At 40.5% G+C, this 18,229-nt stretch overlaps 2 protein-coding genes across 2 annotated transcripts; one reads left to right on the forward strand and one right to left on the reverse strand.

Moving 5' to 3' along the window:
* Positions 1 to 251: 251 nt before the first annotated feature.
* MRPS25 (mitochondrial ribosomal protein S25) lies at positions 252 to 1,690 on the forward strand (the record flags this gene model as incomplete). The annotated part of the gene is made up of 4 exons (XM_082004430.1): positions 252 to 385; positions 521 to 627; positions 1,057 to 1,144; positions 1,375 to 1,690. The coding sequence occupies 4 exons, from the start codon at positions 252 to 254 to the stop codon at positions 1,565 to 1,567; spliced, it is 522 nt and encodes a 173-aa protein (XP_081860556.1). The 3' UTR covers positions 1,568 to 1,690.
* A 3,382-nt stretch (positions 1,691 to 5,072) lies between these two features.
* RBSN (rabenosyn, RAB effector) lies at positions 5,073 to 17,817 on the reverse strand (the record flags this gene model as incomplete). Its single annotated transcript, XM_082004485.1, has 11 exons — positions 17,555 to 17,817; positions 14,731 to 14,874; positions 12,892 to 12,992; positions 12,277 to 12,322; positions 12,003 to 12,164; positions 10,884 to 11,125; positions 9,930 to 10,000; positions 8,196 to 8,282; positions 7,623 to 7,725; positions 7,118 to 7,192; positions 5,073 to 6,206 (listed from the first exon to the last, which is right to left on the reverse strand). The coding sequence occupies exons 1-11, from the start codon at positions 17,715 to 17,717 to the stop codon at positions 5,073 to 5,075; spliced, it is 2,328 nt and encodes a 775-aa protein (XP_081860611.1). The 5' UTR covers positions 17,718 to 17,817.
* Positions 17,818 to 18,229: the final 412 nt, after the last annotated feature.

Genomic DNA, 18,229 nt, shown 5'->3' on the forward strand with positions numbered 1-18,229 from the left:
ACCCGTGGAGGCACCACGGCCTGCAGGCTCAGCCACCGCAAGGCGCTGCCCTCGCCGCTCCCCCCGGCAGAGCGGACCCTGCCCCGCGCACAGGGCGCTGGGCTGCGCGGACCGGCGCTGCCCCCCCGCCGCCTGCCCCGCCCGCGGAGCCTCGCGGATGCTGAGGGAACTACGGCTCCCGCCGCTCCCGGCGCGGGGCGGTGCCTCCCGCCATTTCCGCCCGGCGGCGGAGACGGGCCCAGGCCGCCGCCATGCCGATGAAAGGCCGCTTCCCCATCAGGCGGACGCTGCAGTATCTCAGCCAGGGCGACGTCATCTTCAAGAGCTCGGTGAAGGTCATGACCGTGAACTACAACACGGCAGGAGAGCTGAGCGAGGGAGCGAGGTGAGCCCGGGTGCGTCGCGCAAGCGCGGGGCTGTCTGCGCCTTTCTCAGAGACGTCTCGGCTCGGGGGGTGTTGCGCCATCCTTAGAGACATGTCGACTTGCGTTTTGTGTGTTTTTCTTCTCTTTCTTTCCAGAAAGTTTGTGTTTTTCAACATCCCCCAGATCCAGTACAAGAACCCCTGGGTGCAGATCATGCTCTTCAGGAACATGACCCCCTCGCCCTTCCTCCGGTTCTACCTGGGTAGGTGCCGCCGGGAGCGGGCGCTCGGGGCCCCTGTCCCTCCCTGAACGGAGCTTCCCCCGAGCAGATTGGTCTGCAGGAGCCGTCGAGCAGCGACGGTTTTCACGTTTTTTCACGACGGTTTTTTCCCATCATGCCTGGGAAGGGGGCAGAAGGGTGCTTGTTTAGAAAAGAGACTTTATGTGTTAGCAAAGACCCTGTGCTCACCCCCACCGCCTCACACTTGTGGCAGCTGTCCTAGAGTTGTCCTAGGTGAAGACTTTTTTTAAGTAGGAAAAGCCTATTGAATCATAACATTGTACATCAACTGTAGTGGAGAAGCAGATGTCTTAGTTCCATGTGTTCAAAGCACCTTTGCAGCTACTGTGAAAGAGCATGTGGTAAGGAAGGGGTACTGTTTCAGGTACTGTCACAAATCTTTCTTGACAGACAATGGAGAACAAGTTCTGGTTGACGTGGAAGACAAAACCAACAAAGAGATAACGGAGCACATTAAAAAAATCTTGGGGAAAAGCAAGTAAGTAAGAAGCAGCTAACATGCAGTCTAGCATACATCATAATGCAAGCCCTGCAAACTTTTGTCAGTTTGAAAAGGAAATACCACTTTTCCCAGACAAAATTGACATCAGCTAGGTGAAGTCCACAAACTAGGAACTGTAAATCCATCTTTTCAGTAAACTGGGTCCAGGGAAGGGAGAAGAAATGTCACTCAGGCTTCTAATAGTAATGAACAGGTCTCTTTTCTAGAGAGACGCTTGAAAAAGAAGAAGGAGAAAGGAAAAAACTCTCACATCCAGCAACTTTTGGGCCCAAGAAGTATCATCTGCGAGAATGCATGTGTGAAATTGAAGGCCAAGTTCCCTGCCCTGCTCTTGTGCCACTGCCTAAAGAGATGAGGGGAAAATATAAAGCTGCTATGAAAAATGAAGCATCAGCCTGACATCTGAAATCATGCAGTTGTTTTTCCTCAGGGTTGGATGATCAAGGTACTTCAGTGAGAGACAAGAGGTAACAGCTCCTGGAAACAGGAACAAGAAAGTTCATATAATACAGACAGCCTTGTCTCCCGAGTTGTCTTACAGCTACAACTAGAATAAATGCAGTGAAAAAATAAATATAAGTTTAAAACACAGCTTTTTTGGTGCCAGTTTTACCAAGCACTACACTCAACACTGTGTAAAAGGAAAACAAGACAGAATGACTAGAGCCCTATTTCCTACTCATGCCTGCATGTATTAGGTTATGGCAAAAACAAGGTCATGTTTGCTTTGGGCTAGAGAGACTAACCTAACAGATTAATTTATCTTAGAAGCAGCACAGAATTCCACAATTTATGGAAATGAGCAGGAACACTTTTACACCACTTTATCTTGTACTAACTGAAGACAGCCAAATTATGATCTAAGTCCAGGCTTAAGCTACATGCTGAATTTTCTTAGTTACCACTCAAACAGTTAAAAATCTCATTTACAGCTGATAGTGCAGCTCTGAGAAGCACTGATCAAGTCAAGAGTATCTGCAGTAAAGGAGATCTTGTTAAGTTGGTATTTGAAAGATAGGCTTTACAATTACCTTTATTGTCCTTCAAAAAAGTTTAAGCTACTCTTAAAATGTAAGACAATTCCCTGAACAGCCTTCCTTTAAAAAGCAGCCATACAAAGGAGAACTGTGTCTAGGTTTATCAACTTCCAGCAAATTCTAGCCAGCAAGTCCATTATGTTTCAAAGTCCAGTCCTGCTACTATATAACTCCTGTTACCTCAAACACTCCTGCTCCCTGCACATGGTCAAAAAAGCCTTCTAAATCATCATAGCTTCTGCCTCACTGAACAGTTACACTATACCTATAATAGTATATAAACAGATGACACATTGTACTATATTGCTAAGAAATTGGTAATTGCACATACGTTTAAGTCAGGTTTATATATGCAAATTACTGTAGAACTGTGTTTCAGCATTTCTGAGCTAATGGTCAAGTACAAAATTTTACAACAACACAAGTGTACCGCAAAAACTGTCAAGGACGAACACAGCACAAAATAAACATGTTGTTTTATTTCATCTCCATTTACAAAGTTTCCAGAGTAGTGCATGCAATTTTAACAAAAGTCAATGCTAGTTAGTAATTGAGCTTTATGGTTAAGATGTCTTAATTCCATTGTGCCTTGTGAGCCTCACAGCAGTCCAAATACCAGCATAAGGTCTTCGCTTTGGAGATGACTTTAGCATCACATGTTGAGTCTATCACATTTAACACTGACAAAGATCATGAGGTATGCTAATCTGTTATGTGCTTCTAAAAATACATTACATGTACAATAAGGATACTTTAATTATTAGTGTATTAGACTGAAAATACAACACAGGATAGTTGCAACAAGGAAAAAACACTTTTTAAATGTAAAAGCTGAAGCCACTGAAACATTTTTTTCATATTGATACCAAAAGCAGCTTTGGGTTACAGTGCAGGGAGAAATTCTCTTGACTAGCATACAAATCTGTCTTAAATAACTACCTTATACTACTTCTGTTAAAACAAACAATTCCAGGGATTATGCTTAGCATATATATATGCTTACCATTTATTTTTTGCTGCCTTTGTTAATCTGGTGCCACAGTGCATGTTTTGTTAGTTTACAACCTTTCAGAATGGTCTGTTCATCATTTCACTTGGTGCAAAATAACACTCAGGGACTCAAACAACCTGGACACCTTTCAACTTCAGATATAGGCTACAGTAAGAACATCAGCAGTCCTTAACTGGCTGCTCTAAGTTATTTTGATCAATTACTAGTGCTATTAAGTGAGGCTATAGGTGGTTTGTTTTTTTTTAAACAACAGTTCCACAAGTCCCTACCTCCACTTACTTACAGCAAAATACAACTAGAGTTCCTGCTCTTTAGGTAGCATAATTATTTGTGTGTCTAAAATACAATGCAATGCTTGGGCTACAGCTATGCTAATATATATTATCAGGGACATAGTCTTTTAGACTTGTCCCATTACATAAAAGTTTACACTTCTGAATAAGCCCAGTATTAGTACTCTACAGTGTGATTTGCCTGATTTTCTGCTATTTCAGCTTTAAATAAATACACCCTTTAGACTAACTCCTCCCTACCACCCTTTCAAACACTGATCCCTGATGATGGACCTCTGCCTTTCAAAGATAAAAATCAAAGCAGCTCAGGCTCCATCTTTCACAAAGATACAGGCTGCCCTCACCCCAAAGTGACCCTACATTTCTGATACCAATCTTCACAAGTCCAGCTCTAAGCTCTCCTGCATCACAGGTGCTGCCCATCCCCCCCTGGACCTCAGGATCACAAATTACTCCAATTTGGAGCTTCTAATTCAAGACAGACATGCCTGATTCTCATAACGTCTGAGGGGAATCAAATATGAAAGAGAATTGCCATTTGGCACTATCACAGCCACAGACTTTGTCTCCCAGCTTTCACAGAATTCCAGTTCAGTAGCACTTCAGCTCTCCATTGTAAACAAGACTTTTGTTCCTTGCTACAAAAAGAGGGTTCCAGTCTCAGAAATATGACAAACATGATCATTTTGTCACCCAGAGAATTTAAAGGAATGTGTGGATTCCATAAAATAATCAGGAATTGGAGGCTCACCCTTTATTTTATAGTTTGAAATGATGCTAGCCTGATGCTTATTTCCCTGGAAATGAGTAGATGCTTGTTCCCTCACAAGCAGGTCTCTCAAGCCAGCATGGCGCACTCTATTACGCTGTACTTTGTGCTCAGAGCAAATGGGAAACTAAAAGTGACGAGGAGACAGCATGCAAATTTTACTTGGGAATTTTTATAAACACATTAAAAAGTTACGCATTAAGATCAGTTATAAAGTTATTCTCAGTCTTAAAAATCCCTTTTATGTATTAGCATGCAAGAATGTATATTCTGCACCTCAAAGAACACAAGAGCCTTTTAACAGCACTTTCTCATAACACCATTAGACAATTAAGCTAGCCTGTAACACTGCGCTGTGTCATTATCAGAGGATGCAGGAGTTTCAGAAAAGTTTTAATCTCTCTTTAGTCAAAGCCCCACTTGAAAGGCCAATACTACAACAGAAAGGGGGAAGATGGCAAACCAACATTGCAACAATTCTCAAATCATAGTTCCCTATTAGCACTTAATCACTTTGACCAAAATAAGCACACAATAAGACCAGTTAACATTAAAAAAGTGTTGTAACAAGTTATTTTAAAATTTCTTAGTATAAGCGTTTGAGACCAGCAGCATACCTCAATAATTCTTTCTTCAAGACTGAGTAGTAGTGGAAATCCCTAACTGAAAGTGCATAAAAGTCAAGAGTCTCCCAATTCCCTTGTGATCTGTACTCCTGTTTATAAGCACCTGTTCCACCTTCCCATATTTAACAGCAGACTTAAAATAATTATTACATAGCCCTATTGCTGCTTCAGCAGTTAGATTTCTCCTTCTGCTTTGCTAATGTGCGCTTCAATTCCTTTAAGTTCTCTGTCAGTACCTCTACCTCATCCATTCGTCCACTATGTTTGGCATCAAATATATAAGCTTTGATATTATCTATCTGTTGGAGAAGCAGCTCTTCCTCTATAGCCTCCTCTCCAGAAATCTCATTGCCATCCTCCACTTCAAAGGGATTGGTAGAGGATCCCTCTTCAAATGGATTCCCAGAATTCCAACTGCCTCCAGGTTTTTGAAATGGATTTTCATCCTCTTCAAAAGGGTTTGAAGTACTGCCAGGTGCTCCATTAGTTTGTTCATGCTCCTCATTTTCAAATGGATTATATTCTTTTTTGTCACTCTGCAGAGCTGTGTTAGAGAAAGAAACCATTGGAGAAGTGTCTTTGGCAAATGGGTTAGCAGGATCTTCCTCTAACTGAGGGGTGTCTGCTTCATCTTCGAAGGGGTTTAGACAGGCTGTCTGATCTTGGTCTTTGTCACACTGTGGGACATTCTGGGGTTTGAGTGTGAAGATCAAGTGCTCTTTAGCTGGCAGCTGCTCAACAGCAGGAGTTTCAAAACTTGGGTCCCATTTGAGCCGAGTAATATCCAGATCCAATGCATGCGCTGTCAAGTTCTGATTCTCTTTTGCAACTTCATGCTGATGCTGCTTGACTTCTCTGAAGTCTAAGGAGTGTGTCCTTGAATACAGAGACATGAATTTGTGGTGTTCTCTTTCCCACTCTTTTTCACGAAGGACCTGAAGTTCCTCCCTCTGCATCTCTTCCTCTTCTGCTTGTTTTTTAGAAAGCTCAATAGCTTTCAGAGTTTGTTGTTGATCATATTCATCCTGAAGCTGCCTCAGGTTCTCTCGCAACATATGGACCTCGTCTATCCTATTAGCTGCCTTTGCTTGCTTAATAAAGGATGTGATATTGTCAATCTGCTGAAGAAGTGGGTCTGCTATCTCACTCTCTCTTGATATGCTAGATGTAGGTAACCAGCCTTCAGATTTCCTGACTATTCCTTTTTTCAGGTGAGTTGCATCACCATTAACTACAGCTGCAGATCTGCAGAGAAAGTCTTTCTGCCTTTCCTCTTGTTTTCCATGTGTTTCAAGAGCCACCTATAACAAAGAACACGTAGTAAGAGAATACTATGAGCTTGAAAAATTCTGTTCTAAATATCCATAGGTACAAGAAGTTAGCTGATCTTAGACATCGCTGGCTGTCACTGAAAGGGATCAGCTGCATTTTTGGTTACTTTGCAGAAAATGCTTATTTTCATAATGTTACCCAAATGCTTCACTTCAGTTTGTTTGTGACAATATAGATCAAAGTCCTGTGACATCTGCCTCTACAAACTTGAGGGCAAGTAGGAGCAGTGACAGTGCTTTATATAGAGGAATAAAATGCCTAATGCAACTGTGCAAAGAGTGGTCTAGATTGATTTGGACAGGAATTGTATCTGACTATATCAGACATTTGTAATAGAACATCAGCATTAAAGGTCACTGATATCATTATCTTTGGAGTGCAACAGTTCTTATTTCTCAACTTTTACCTCAAGATAAAGCTGGTTTGGTTTACAATTAGTGATGTCCTCCCTCCTAACTGAAACAAAACCTCTCTGAAGAGGCATCCTTATTCTAATATGTCCTTTTTCACCACCAAGAGAAGTCTCCAAATTCTACTTGTGCAAATGAACTCCAGGATGCAATCTGAAAATCCATGTAAACTAACATACTTAGTTTATGGCTTGCTCTGCACGCACAGCAGCAGAAACAGAATATGCAGCTAAGTACAGCTGGTTTCTAGAAGTGTTCAGCTGCTCAGTACACACCTACTTATGTTCTGCATAGAATACAATAACGGTTACATGAATCCCTGAAAAACAGGCTATGGAATGATATGCATTAAAAAAATTAAAAACTGAAATCCTGTGTTAAAGGCAACTATTCATACACACACAGCTACTAGGCTTGAGCCTTTGAAGGGGACCCTGATACATGATGTAACAGATCTTAACCTGTCTTACCATATGCAGTCTTCTCTTCTTCAATTCTTCATACTGATCTTTGGTTGGCAGGGACATAAGGCCAAGCAGTTTTTCCTGGAAAAAATTAAAATATTAACAGTGTTGCTTGTGGGCATTCAGCAAGTTTTTCCAAGTACTTGCAAAGAGAGCAAGCACCAACAGAACACCCCACAAACAAATAAAAGTTAATTCTAAACTGCAGTCACTGCTGCAAGTCTGAGCACATCTTTGCTGCCATAACTATACTGCTAGCTAGGTTCACACCTCAGCAAGAGACAAAGCCAAGATTCACATGTTGCCTTATGTCCCTAAGCTCAGTGATGCTCTGACTACACTATCTGTATTCAAGCTAGCTCATTTAAGGCTACCATAACTCATTAAGGGAACTACAGAAAACGTATAAAACTAAACCTCCTGTCAAAATTGTTTCAAACCATGGGGATGCCTGGCAAAAGAGAACGCTATATAAAATTTACATTCAGCTCATAACATATGCTCCATTTACCTGAACAAAAAGTGTAGCTGAATATCTTATCATTCTCTGAAGTTGTAGGGTTTTAGGATGAGGTTGGGGATCTTCATGCAAGCCTAGACTCAAAATCTTCTTACTGAATCAAAGCAAACATACAGCCTCATCAGTTCAAACACAAGGGCCAACAAAAATGCAACAGAAGGGGAGAGACGCAATATTGGGTAAAATTTTTCTGATGTTCTTTTAGGTAAACTATTTTAGATATTACAAGTTATAACACTTTCCACTCCCACCTTTTTCACCTTTTTTTTTCCTTTGGGAAAAAAAAAAAGTGCCACTATGTTTCCTCTGTGTTTAGTCATTTCCACTGCAAAGGAATGCATTATTTTTAAGGCTGGAAGAATAATTAGAAATTGATGGTGCACAGGAACAGCATCTACCTTTTCACATGCTCTTTACAACTGAGCAGGCAAATTGATTATCCATATGAATAAGCAGGTATATGCTACACAAAAATAAACACCAACAGTTGAGAAAAACTACAGAGAAGTCGTGAGAGAGAGAGAGACACACATGCTGGGGGGAAGGGAGAGAGAGATCTTTTACCTTAAGGCATCTATAAATTCATATACTTTTTGAATCTCCACCCTCAAATCATTGGCATGTTCAAGATTGTAGGTTGTCTCTCCAGCACTACGAAATAAAATTTTATTGCAAGTCACGCATACAACTAACAATACAGACAACACTAGAAGTTATGCCAAGATGACCAAGATTCAACAGTAGTAAGAATAGCTAACACTAAAGGGGTTGAATTATTTTATTCCAAGCTCATTGTGTTTAAAAAAAACCTTTTTTTGTGACAGAAGTGGAAAATGACGATCATCTTGTGAACATGAACATTTCATAGAAGATCATTTTATTTATGATTGTATTATTACTATTATAGGAGAAATTGTATTTTGACACAATAATGCCACTTTGCTAAGTACATTTATTTTGTGTTGTTTTTCCTCAAGTGATTGGGTGCAGAAAAGACAGAGACTTACCAATAAGTAACTATACCATTAAAGTAAAATAGTTATCTCTATTAATGTTTGTCAGAAAGCAAAAGCCTACAACCCCAGATGGGTATAATATTTAAGATGTTAAGAACCGATTGTCCACACGGGGACACAAACAATTATATGCACTTTATTAGAATCTCACATTTATTGATAAAACAAATTAGGATTTACAGGGAAGACTTCACCACTTTTTAGCTTCCCTCTGCTTTTACATCACAAGTATAAAAGATAAGATCTTTTACCTCAAATCACTCTCAAAAGCAACTTCACTATCCGTATGATTTCAGTTTCTGGAACTTGCTACTACTCAGAAATCTTTGATTTCATCAGTAAGAAGTCTGTTGTTTTCTGACATGTGCTTTCATTATCCATGACATTCATATTTTTACTTTTCTCCAGTTGTCAAGCCACGTAACATCAGCTCTCATGAAGTCATGACAAAAAGCAGTAATAACTTAGCATGTTTTTTACCTTCTATACTTTTTTCTTCCTTTTGGTACATGTGTTTTTACAAAAACTGATGGTTTTAGAAAAAATAGGCTGTCATTCAGTGTAACAAAACTGATCTAACGGACATACACAGAAATATCTGTTACCTTTAACTTCCCAAATGTACATGCTTCATAGTCAAAGACCAGTTTGAGTATTCCTCTACTATACAAGCCAGAAGTACAACCTGACAACCTCCTGCAGATACAGCTAGAGAGATCTAAGTTATCCCAGTGAGAGAATACTACCACAAGAAACTATGCACGAAAGTGTGATATGTGAATCTGCTGCAGGACAGGGGAGGCCAGCTAGATTTAGAAAAACTGTGAGGTGAAGGTGTCTTGCTTCATACAAGAACAGATGAGAAGTATTCAAACAATCCCTTACTGCTGGCACTACTTGGAAGCCATACCGTCCAGCTGAGGGCAGCAATATCCTACTTCAACATTTTCCAAGAGGCTCATTGACACAAGAATTCTATGTAGCCTTTTACTTCCTTTTTGCAAAGATGACATGTCAACATATGACAGTGGCGCCTCACTGGAAAGTGGCTTTAAAAACAAATGAATCAGACTATTTCACTGTACGCAATGTTACCATTAATAATTAATTCAGTACTACTTTGTTTGAAGAGCATCCAAAAGACAACAGCTAATCTTACCCTACTTTTTCTTGTAATTTACACACTCTTGCAGCCTTAGCATGCCACTTTATTCCTTCCCACACTTTCGTGGAGGAAAAAAAATACATATATTCATAAACAAAATCAGCGAATGGGTCTTACTTTAGTGATTCTGCCATCCTTATGTATTCTGGTGCCTTCTGGTCAACTTTCTCCATGCAGAGTCGGAGTTTCTTGTTTAAAACAAAATATATTAAAAGAAAAATAATTTATATTGGAACACTAATGCAAGAACATGCTGCCATAAACCATTCATGCTGTCTCTGCACATTCAGAGTTAACTATGATGAAAGTCATTTAACTATTCAGGATTAGAAGACACTCCAGTTATCTTCAGAACACTGAGGGCATGGTCAGGAACAGAGAAAAACTCCCTGTACCCCTGCAAGGTAAATTTTGAATTCAGAAGCTATTTTAATGGATGACTTGGACAACTTCTAGCCTTAAATCCCTTCACAAAGAGCACCAACAGAAACGCCCATTAATACTAACATGGGGGGGTTGCAGACTCTGAAACTAGTTAGCAGACTACTGAAAAGATACCTGATCACTATCAGTACCTGCTTCCAAAGCATATTTGAATAAGAGTTACAGCCATACGCTGTTGATTGATATGGATGGTTCAAAAAAGCATTTACCATCAATGAGAGAACAGTGCTGACAACACTGAGTCCTATAGCTCCCACACTCCCTATTGTGCAGCCCATCAAAGTGCACAGCATATCATTGGCTTAAACAAGAATTGTTCTGAGGAATCCCGGCTAACATAGTTCACAGTTTTAAAGAGAAAGGCATCTCAGAACTATTAGTTCCAGATGATGAGAATGAAGATGTATCTTAAAATTATGTTGAAGTTATCGTGGGATATAAATACTATATGGCAACTGGCTCCATTATTTCAGATAGATCTTTGTTACATGGCATAAGCACCCAACAGAGTCTATTCTAACACGAGTGAGTATTAAGTCATAAACATGAGATAAAAAGCCAAGAGTTAAGCAGTGACAACTCCAGATATATACACCCAGGATGAAAGCAGCAAAGAGTTTGATTTACCTCATAGAGTTTCACAATCTCTGGAGTATATTCTCTCTCATCAATCTGTTGTTCTCTTTTCAACAGGGTATCTTTGCAGTGCTGACAACAACGGATTCGGTCATCATCCTTCTCATCCAGAACTGAGCTCACACTGCTTATACTGCTAATGCTGCCACGGCGGGAGCCATGGACACTATTAGGTGAGGAGTTCGGGCTAGTATGAGAACCCAAGGCCTCTTTGCTGGCACTAGTGAGTTTGCCTAAAAATTATACACAGGTAATTTTACAGTGACTGGAGAAGCCAACAGATTTTAGCAAAGTGCAATTAATTTGTGTTAACAGAAAGTTTACATTCAGGTAATATTAGAAAACCAAGTTGAAACAGTTTGCTGAAAGAAATGCAAGGAACCCATAACAACTAAGACTGAAAGTCAGAATTTGGGTCTTCACTGTAAAACCTGCTCCATTCTAAAAGCAGATACAGAGCAGATTGCTGAGAACCACCTACTTTGCTTATGCCTAGAAGCATTCTTACTTCAGAGCTTGCATAGTTATAGAATAGTGTGTGGAAGACAGGTATGTTAATGCTGTCCCTGTTTTGTGCTTGAACACTTGAAAAAGCACAGTTAATGTCATTTAATTCCACAGAAAATACAGTCTCCTCTCCAATGCATGGCACGAGGAAATCAAGATTCAAAGGGTGGATGATTTCCTTAATGTCAGCATTTGAACAAACATGGGCAAGATTTGAACTATCCACAGTAGTTTTAAATGTCAAGAACCATGGCAGTTATGTTTCCTAAAGTTAATACCTTCATAGTTACGGTACTCAGTACAATAGAAGACTAGTATATTTACTAGTAGTGTATACTACTACTACTTCTAGTAACTTTTTCAGTGTTATGTAACACTTCCAAATCTGAAGAAGGAAGAGACAAAGAATGGAGAAATCATTCTTCTTATTCTGTTTCATAGACAAGTGTTTGTATGAAGCTGAATGACACATTAAGGACCAAGTTTTCTGCACAGGCAGAATATTACCAGCAGCTTTTTTTCTAATGGCAAAAAAGCCAGGGTGCGGTTAGCACCCTGAGTGAGCTAAGGAAACAAGGAATTAACACCACACACTGTACTTACTTGCTAAAGGAAGACTGACAAGTTCCATGCACTTCTTGCACATAATAGACCCACAAAGGCGGCAGTGGTGACGTCTGTTTCGAATACTGAACTTATTGCCACAGTCTGGGCAGAACGGAACATCCTGATCACTGACCCAAGGCACAACAGACTTCTCTATCGCTGTGATTGGGCAAGAGGGGAGATAATACATACAGCGTAAGATATTCATGCAATTAATTCATCAGCTGGTTAAACTATAGGAGCAAATAGTCTGAGGTAAGCTCACACCAACCTCTTATTTTGGCTGACTCAGTGTTTGTTCTGTCAAACGATGTAAGCTAGTAGAAGATAAACAAAACATTCAAGAAAATTGTACTTTTGCAAGAAAAACACCCAACATGACCCAGCCCAACAAGGAAAAGAAACCTGGGATTTGAGAGATAAAAGTCTCAGCCTGTTTTGCACCAGATTCCTGCAACTTTACTATTTATTTCTAATACCATATTCACACAAGTAGTGCTAAACAATGACTGCCAAACCTGTACAAATCCTTACAGCATCCAACATTATTGCATCTGAGACAAAATGTAAGTATACCATTGGTAGATTTTGAATAACAAGAAGCTGGAAGAATCATGACAAAAACATTAGGGAGAAATTGAGTAAAGTAAAAGATGGTGAAAATAGTGTATAGAAACAGAAATCATACCCACAGTACAGGGTCAGACCAAGCACAGAACTCAAGGATTAAAAAAAAAAGGAAAAGAACAATGTGTTAAGAGAGTCAGAGTTTAATATCCTTTATAAAGTGCGCTGCTAGATAAATGGGCACACTTCATACTAAAATATAATTTTTTCATCTAGGAAACATTCAGAAGGCTGGAATATTAAAAAGCAGCAAATTTACCTTTTCTAACCTGATTATTAACTTATTGACTTCAACTACGTAGTGATCAATCCTCGCTGCTCGGTGTTTCTTGAAATCAGAAAGATGGCTTCTCATAGCACCTGGGAAAGATAGCAGAAAGTTTTCATAGTCACTCAGGTTGTTCTGTATGGAACAGGCTATCAATAGACAGTATATTTCTACCACACAAAACAGCAGGCACTACCTTAAAGAAAACATCTGCAACAATTTTTTTTTTTCCCCCCTCTTCATCTCTCAGTTACATTTGGGAAGCTATTATCAACTAGTAGTACTTTCAAAACCACTCCCTTTAGTTTCCTGGCTACATGTTGAACAAAGGGAAGAGGCACGTCTAATGATTACTGGAGGTCTATGCAACAGCAATTTCTCTTTCAGACTTCTGATCATTCTTCTACCTTTACGGGTTTGAATCAATTCCTTGATGACAGTTCAGATTTACAGAAAACTGATCACCAAGTATACAAAAGAACAATATAGCATCTATTTAAGAAATGTACAATTCATACTCAAGAACACTGGTTTCAAGTTTAAGTTTTGATCCTTTCCCGAGTAAGATGAGTCAGGTATTAAAAATCAAAAGTTACAGACAAAATTTAAAAAAAAAAAAAAAAAAAAAAAAAAAAAAAAAAAAAAAATCAGTCTTTCTTCTGTCTGGTAGAACACAAAACCAGATGTTGCTTTTTGATACTACCTATGTAAGTGTAAGAATCTCACTTCTTACACTTCACATTGGCTAATGAAATAACCAAAAAACCTCCAAAGCTGAATTCACAGGAATGAAAGGAGCCCCTCTGGGTAACTGAATTCAGCCACTGCTTTGAAGACATCACACAGTCCCTTTCACAAACTTACCAAATCCCATCCTAAAATACATAAGGTTCATCTTCTCCTTCATCTTTCAGAAAACAGTTCTCACTAATGTTCAGAAACCTTCCACTAGTTCATTGCCTCAATTCATTCTTAGCTAATATTTATACTATGATTGCTGCTGAAATAGTTACAAGGTCAAAAGTATAATCATCTGCAGAACTGAGACTCTGCAGACCCAAAGGACCAAGCCCTAGTCTGTCAGCAGCACATGGACAATTTTCCAGGATCCAGCAGAGATAAATGCTGCTTCCTCCTCCTGAAAATAACCATAATATTTCAGTAATAGAGGAAATTTCAAGTACCAGTATTTGTAATTGCAGGCTCAGTCAACTTATCCTTGAAATTCTACTAATGTAGATTTATATTCAGAGGGGTGGGCTTGAGGTTGGGGGTTTTTTGTTTTGTTTTTTTCACCCCTTTTTTTTTTTCCTAAAAGTAAACCTCTTTTTTAATGAGAGATAATCTACACCTCAAATCCAAGGAAAGAGCTGAAAGTTTAAATCAATGAACAAGCTTTTTGTCAGACATGTAAACTAACAACCACTTTAAGTGTAGCCCAAAAGCTGGAGATTTTATATAGCTATAATTTAATTTTTAATTAGTGGTTTATCTGTTTTGTAGAGGGCCACAAGATGGTTGCAGAACACCTCAATGAAGCTAGATGCACAAAGGTAAACACAAAACCAGCAGGTCTCAACCGCTCAGGCACAATGAAATGACAAATAGCTATCCTGCTCTCAAGATTAGTTGGGGTACTGATTCTATACTTATCTGCATTTTTCCCATCACCCCACACAATGTAGGCAGGCTGCACAAAATCAATAGGCAAACCATAACCCCATGCTACAGTGTATCAGATGCAATACAGACACATTCCTATGCAATTTCAGCAATACTGTAGCACTCTTCCACTTAAGATAAAAAGTTATCACTTTCTAGCTCTCCTACCTACTTCCTGGGGCTCCCACATGTATGGATCTACTCCACCATAGCTGAAGGACTCATATCGTTCCTGAGATCCAGAATCAGTTCTGTCATCTCCTCCTTGTTTCAGCAATTTCTTCTTTGCTCTTTTGGCCTTCTGGACTAGATCTGAAAAAGATAAACCCAAGTTATCAAACATGGCAGGTAACCACCAAATATTTGTTCCATGAAAGCAGTATGGAATATTCCTTATCTTTTAGCACAAGTGTTTTTCCTCGATGACAAGTTTATCCTCAACATGTTCTGTTTAGAACCAGAATGCGGCTCAGAGAATCACAGATGACATGAAATGCTCTTTGTTATCTGTCGTAAAGTAGTGCTGACGTCCTAATTACAAAACAGTAGTTTTAGACATTCCATTCAGGGACTTCACTGTAAAAGAGTAAGCCATCTTAAACTATGGGACCGCCTTTCACAGCATTCTGGGACATCATACAGATAATATCTTAATTCCCAATGATTTTCTTAGGATTCAAGGATGTGCAACAAAGTAAGTGTTGAACAAACTACAAACTAGAATTTCAGTGTGCTAGTACATCTAAATAATTTCAGAAGTACTAAACAGCCCACTGCATTATCTCATATGAATGCTAGTGAGAGGAGGGTAGTCTCCTGGGCCAAAAAAAAAACCACAATCAAGGAACTGGAAACTTCAGAGCTTTTATTGCTCTTGAAGCTGTGTTCCTCTCTGGATGCTAGCAGAATTTGAGGGCAGTACTTTTCTTGCCAAACACATTCGGTATCTCCTTGAACTACATCTTTTATACATCAAGCTTTCTAACAAGCTGCTGGGAACCATGGGTTAGCATGTTCTTTCATATTTTTATTTTTCTTAGTGTCCAAAACACTGGAACCTCCACCTTGATCTTACTTGGAGTCTGTTCCCCGGAGCTTCAGCCACGAGGGCTGTGCCAGCAGGCCCCTCATGCAGATATAATTCCTAATAGTTTTTCAGCTGCTGAAGTTACACTACCTCCCTAAATGACACTCAGTGATATAAAACACTCTTCTCAACAGAACTGTGTGAGGTTGGCAAGGGCTTTGCTAGCATTGTAACATCATCTAAGAAACAGTATTTCCCCTCCCCCCAACTACTCTCAAGCCAGCATAGCAAATGCCAGCTAGACACTGCAGTTTCTTAAGTGAAGTTTACACTATCTAAATAGAAAATATATTTGCACTCGAGACTTTGAAAGTCTGACATACTCCAAAAGAAGTAGGGATGCCTCATGGCTTTGCCACAGACATAAAAGCTTTTCCAACAAACTTCATAACCTTGTTTGCCATTTAAGTCAAACTTAACCACCTCAGTATGACTCAACCAAAGTAATAAGGTGATTTTTAAGTGCTTCTAGAACTCCACAATTAGGACAGCTGGAGTTCAGCACAGCTGTGCAACCACTTGTGACGCACTGTTTGAATACTAGTCCCTAAAACTAATTCAGGTTTTAGGTAATTTAAATAGGTGATGCTGGCCTTCCTTCTTCTAGAAGGGACTTCACTGGATAGACCTTGAAATGAGTAACTAGGGCAGAAAGTAAGCAGACAAAACCAACATCCTGTACACAGGAACACACATGAAAGCCTGATAAGTCACAGTATACTACTTTAGATTAAAAGAACACTAGAGAGAGCAAAATCAAAATGCACGTGTTTTGTATTAAATGAAAGAAGCATTTGGGAAACCTTACTAAGCCTAAGTTGTTGTTTTCTTTCCTCTTATCACAATGAAAACCATATTGTTGTTCTAGTTTAAACACTTCCACAGAAGCATCTGTGATTCAGCACTGTACCCATGATGAGAACATGACTGCCAATACTGACCAGTCTACCTTCACTATCCACAAACAGCAGTGCTAAGATCCAAAAGGTAGCCAGTCTGATGGAAAGCAACTTAAAGATTCATGAAATATTCAGCTGTGCTACCCTTAAGATAGGCTTGTTAACACAAGCTTTTCACTGACAAAAGAGACTTCTGAAGTACTAATCATGAATCTTGGGGGAAAAGAAAGCGCGGGGGGGGGGGGGGGGGTGTCTGTAAAAATTCAACAGTGCCAGATCACTATCGCTAGTGTAATAAAACAAAACCAGAAAGATTTTTGCAGGGAACACACTGAATTTTTTATCACCACTTTTTGCACATTTTTCTCTCAATGTAAAATGACACTGTGTACACAAGGGGGGTAAAGAAAGGTAAATATTTTAGTTAAACAGAATTCAAAGGGATTTTTCAAACTCTAGTAAGGTAATCCATCACACGACCCTGGGACACTCTCAGCATCTACTGCCAGCTCTACCACCCGCATTCTTTTCCATCTTTTCCCACCAACAACCTTCCTTAATTATCTACTGTCAAAACAAGGGATTAATGAACTGGTATCTGGCAAATACCAGATATTCCCCATATTCTGTAAGGTCTTCAGGTAATTCTTGGGAATTCATGTGTGTTACAGTATAAATAATTTTTCAGATAAAAACAAACAAAAAAAAAACCCAAAAAGCCTATAATAAAAATCATGCATAAAATCAGACGTTTGAAGAGTGATGTCTTTTAAGTGCCTGCTTTAGAATTTACTTATTGAACATATCAGGAATAACATAAAAATTAGGCCTCGGCCTAAATTAATTTATAGAGAAATGGAACGCCATGTCTAGCTTCTAAATCACTTCAATTAATCTTTTAGTATTCTTAGACATTTTGAGAGAGCTCCCATAACGAGCAGCTTTGGTTGTACACAATTTTGCACAGCAAAAATGAACGCATTAGAACAGCTGTCATGCCTCTTACTTCGGAGCTGTCCTTTGACGTCTCTGTCCTCACTTGAATGCTCTTCTTCGTAGTGCGACTGAAGCTGATAGAAAGACTGGAGGTCCTTCAGGCAAAGCGGGCACAAAAAGCCTTCCCTCATTTCTGCCGGGTCACCGAAGGGCGGCGGGCAGCCGGATGCCATGGCGGCCCGGCCGCTGACGGACAGCGCTCGCTCCCCGGTTTCAGCAGCAGCGCATCAGCGCGGGGCACGGCCGCCTCGCAGGGACGAAACGCGGGGGAGAACAGCGTGGGAGCGGCATCGTCCTTCGCGGCTTCCTGAAACAAACACGGGCAGCGGCGTCGGGCTGGCGGCACGGCTTCACCCCACTCCCTTCCTGTCCCCTCCACGGCCCAGCGGGTGCCCACGCCGCGGCCCCGGGAAGGACGGGGCCCACGTCTCGCCACACTGCATGCGGCGCCCGCGCAGCCGGCAGCGCCGTGCGTGTCCCGGCCGGTGCCCGAAGGCCCCACACGGGGCAGGGCGGGGGAGGACAGAGAGGCCTGTTCGCGCCTCTGCTGCGGAAGGTGAAGTCGGGTGGCGAACCAGAAACACCAAGCCGCGGGCGGCAGACAAGGCTAGCGCGGCGGCCCGCACCCCACGGTACCCGCCGCCTCGCCCCGGGCGGGGGCAGCCTGCGCAGGCGCAGGGAGCAG

This window comes from Phaethon aethereus (assembly GCF_964289735.1).
Source record: "Phaethon aethereus genome assembly, chromosome: 11".
NCBI classification, from domain to species: domain Eukaryota; kingdom Metazoa; phylum Chordata; class Aves; order Phaethontiformes; family Phaethontidae; genus Phaethon; species Phaethon aethereus.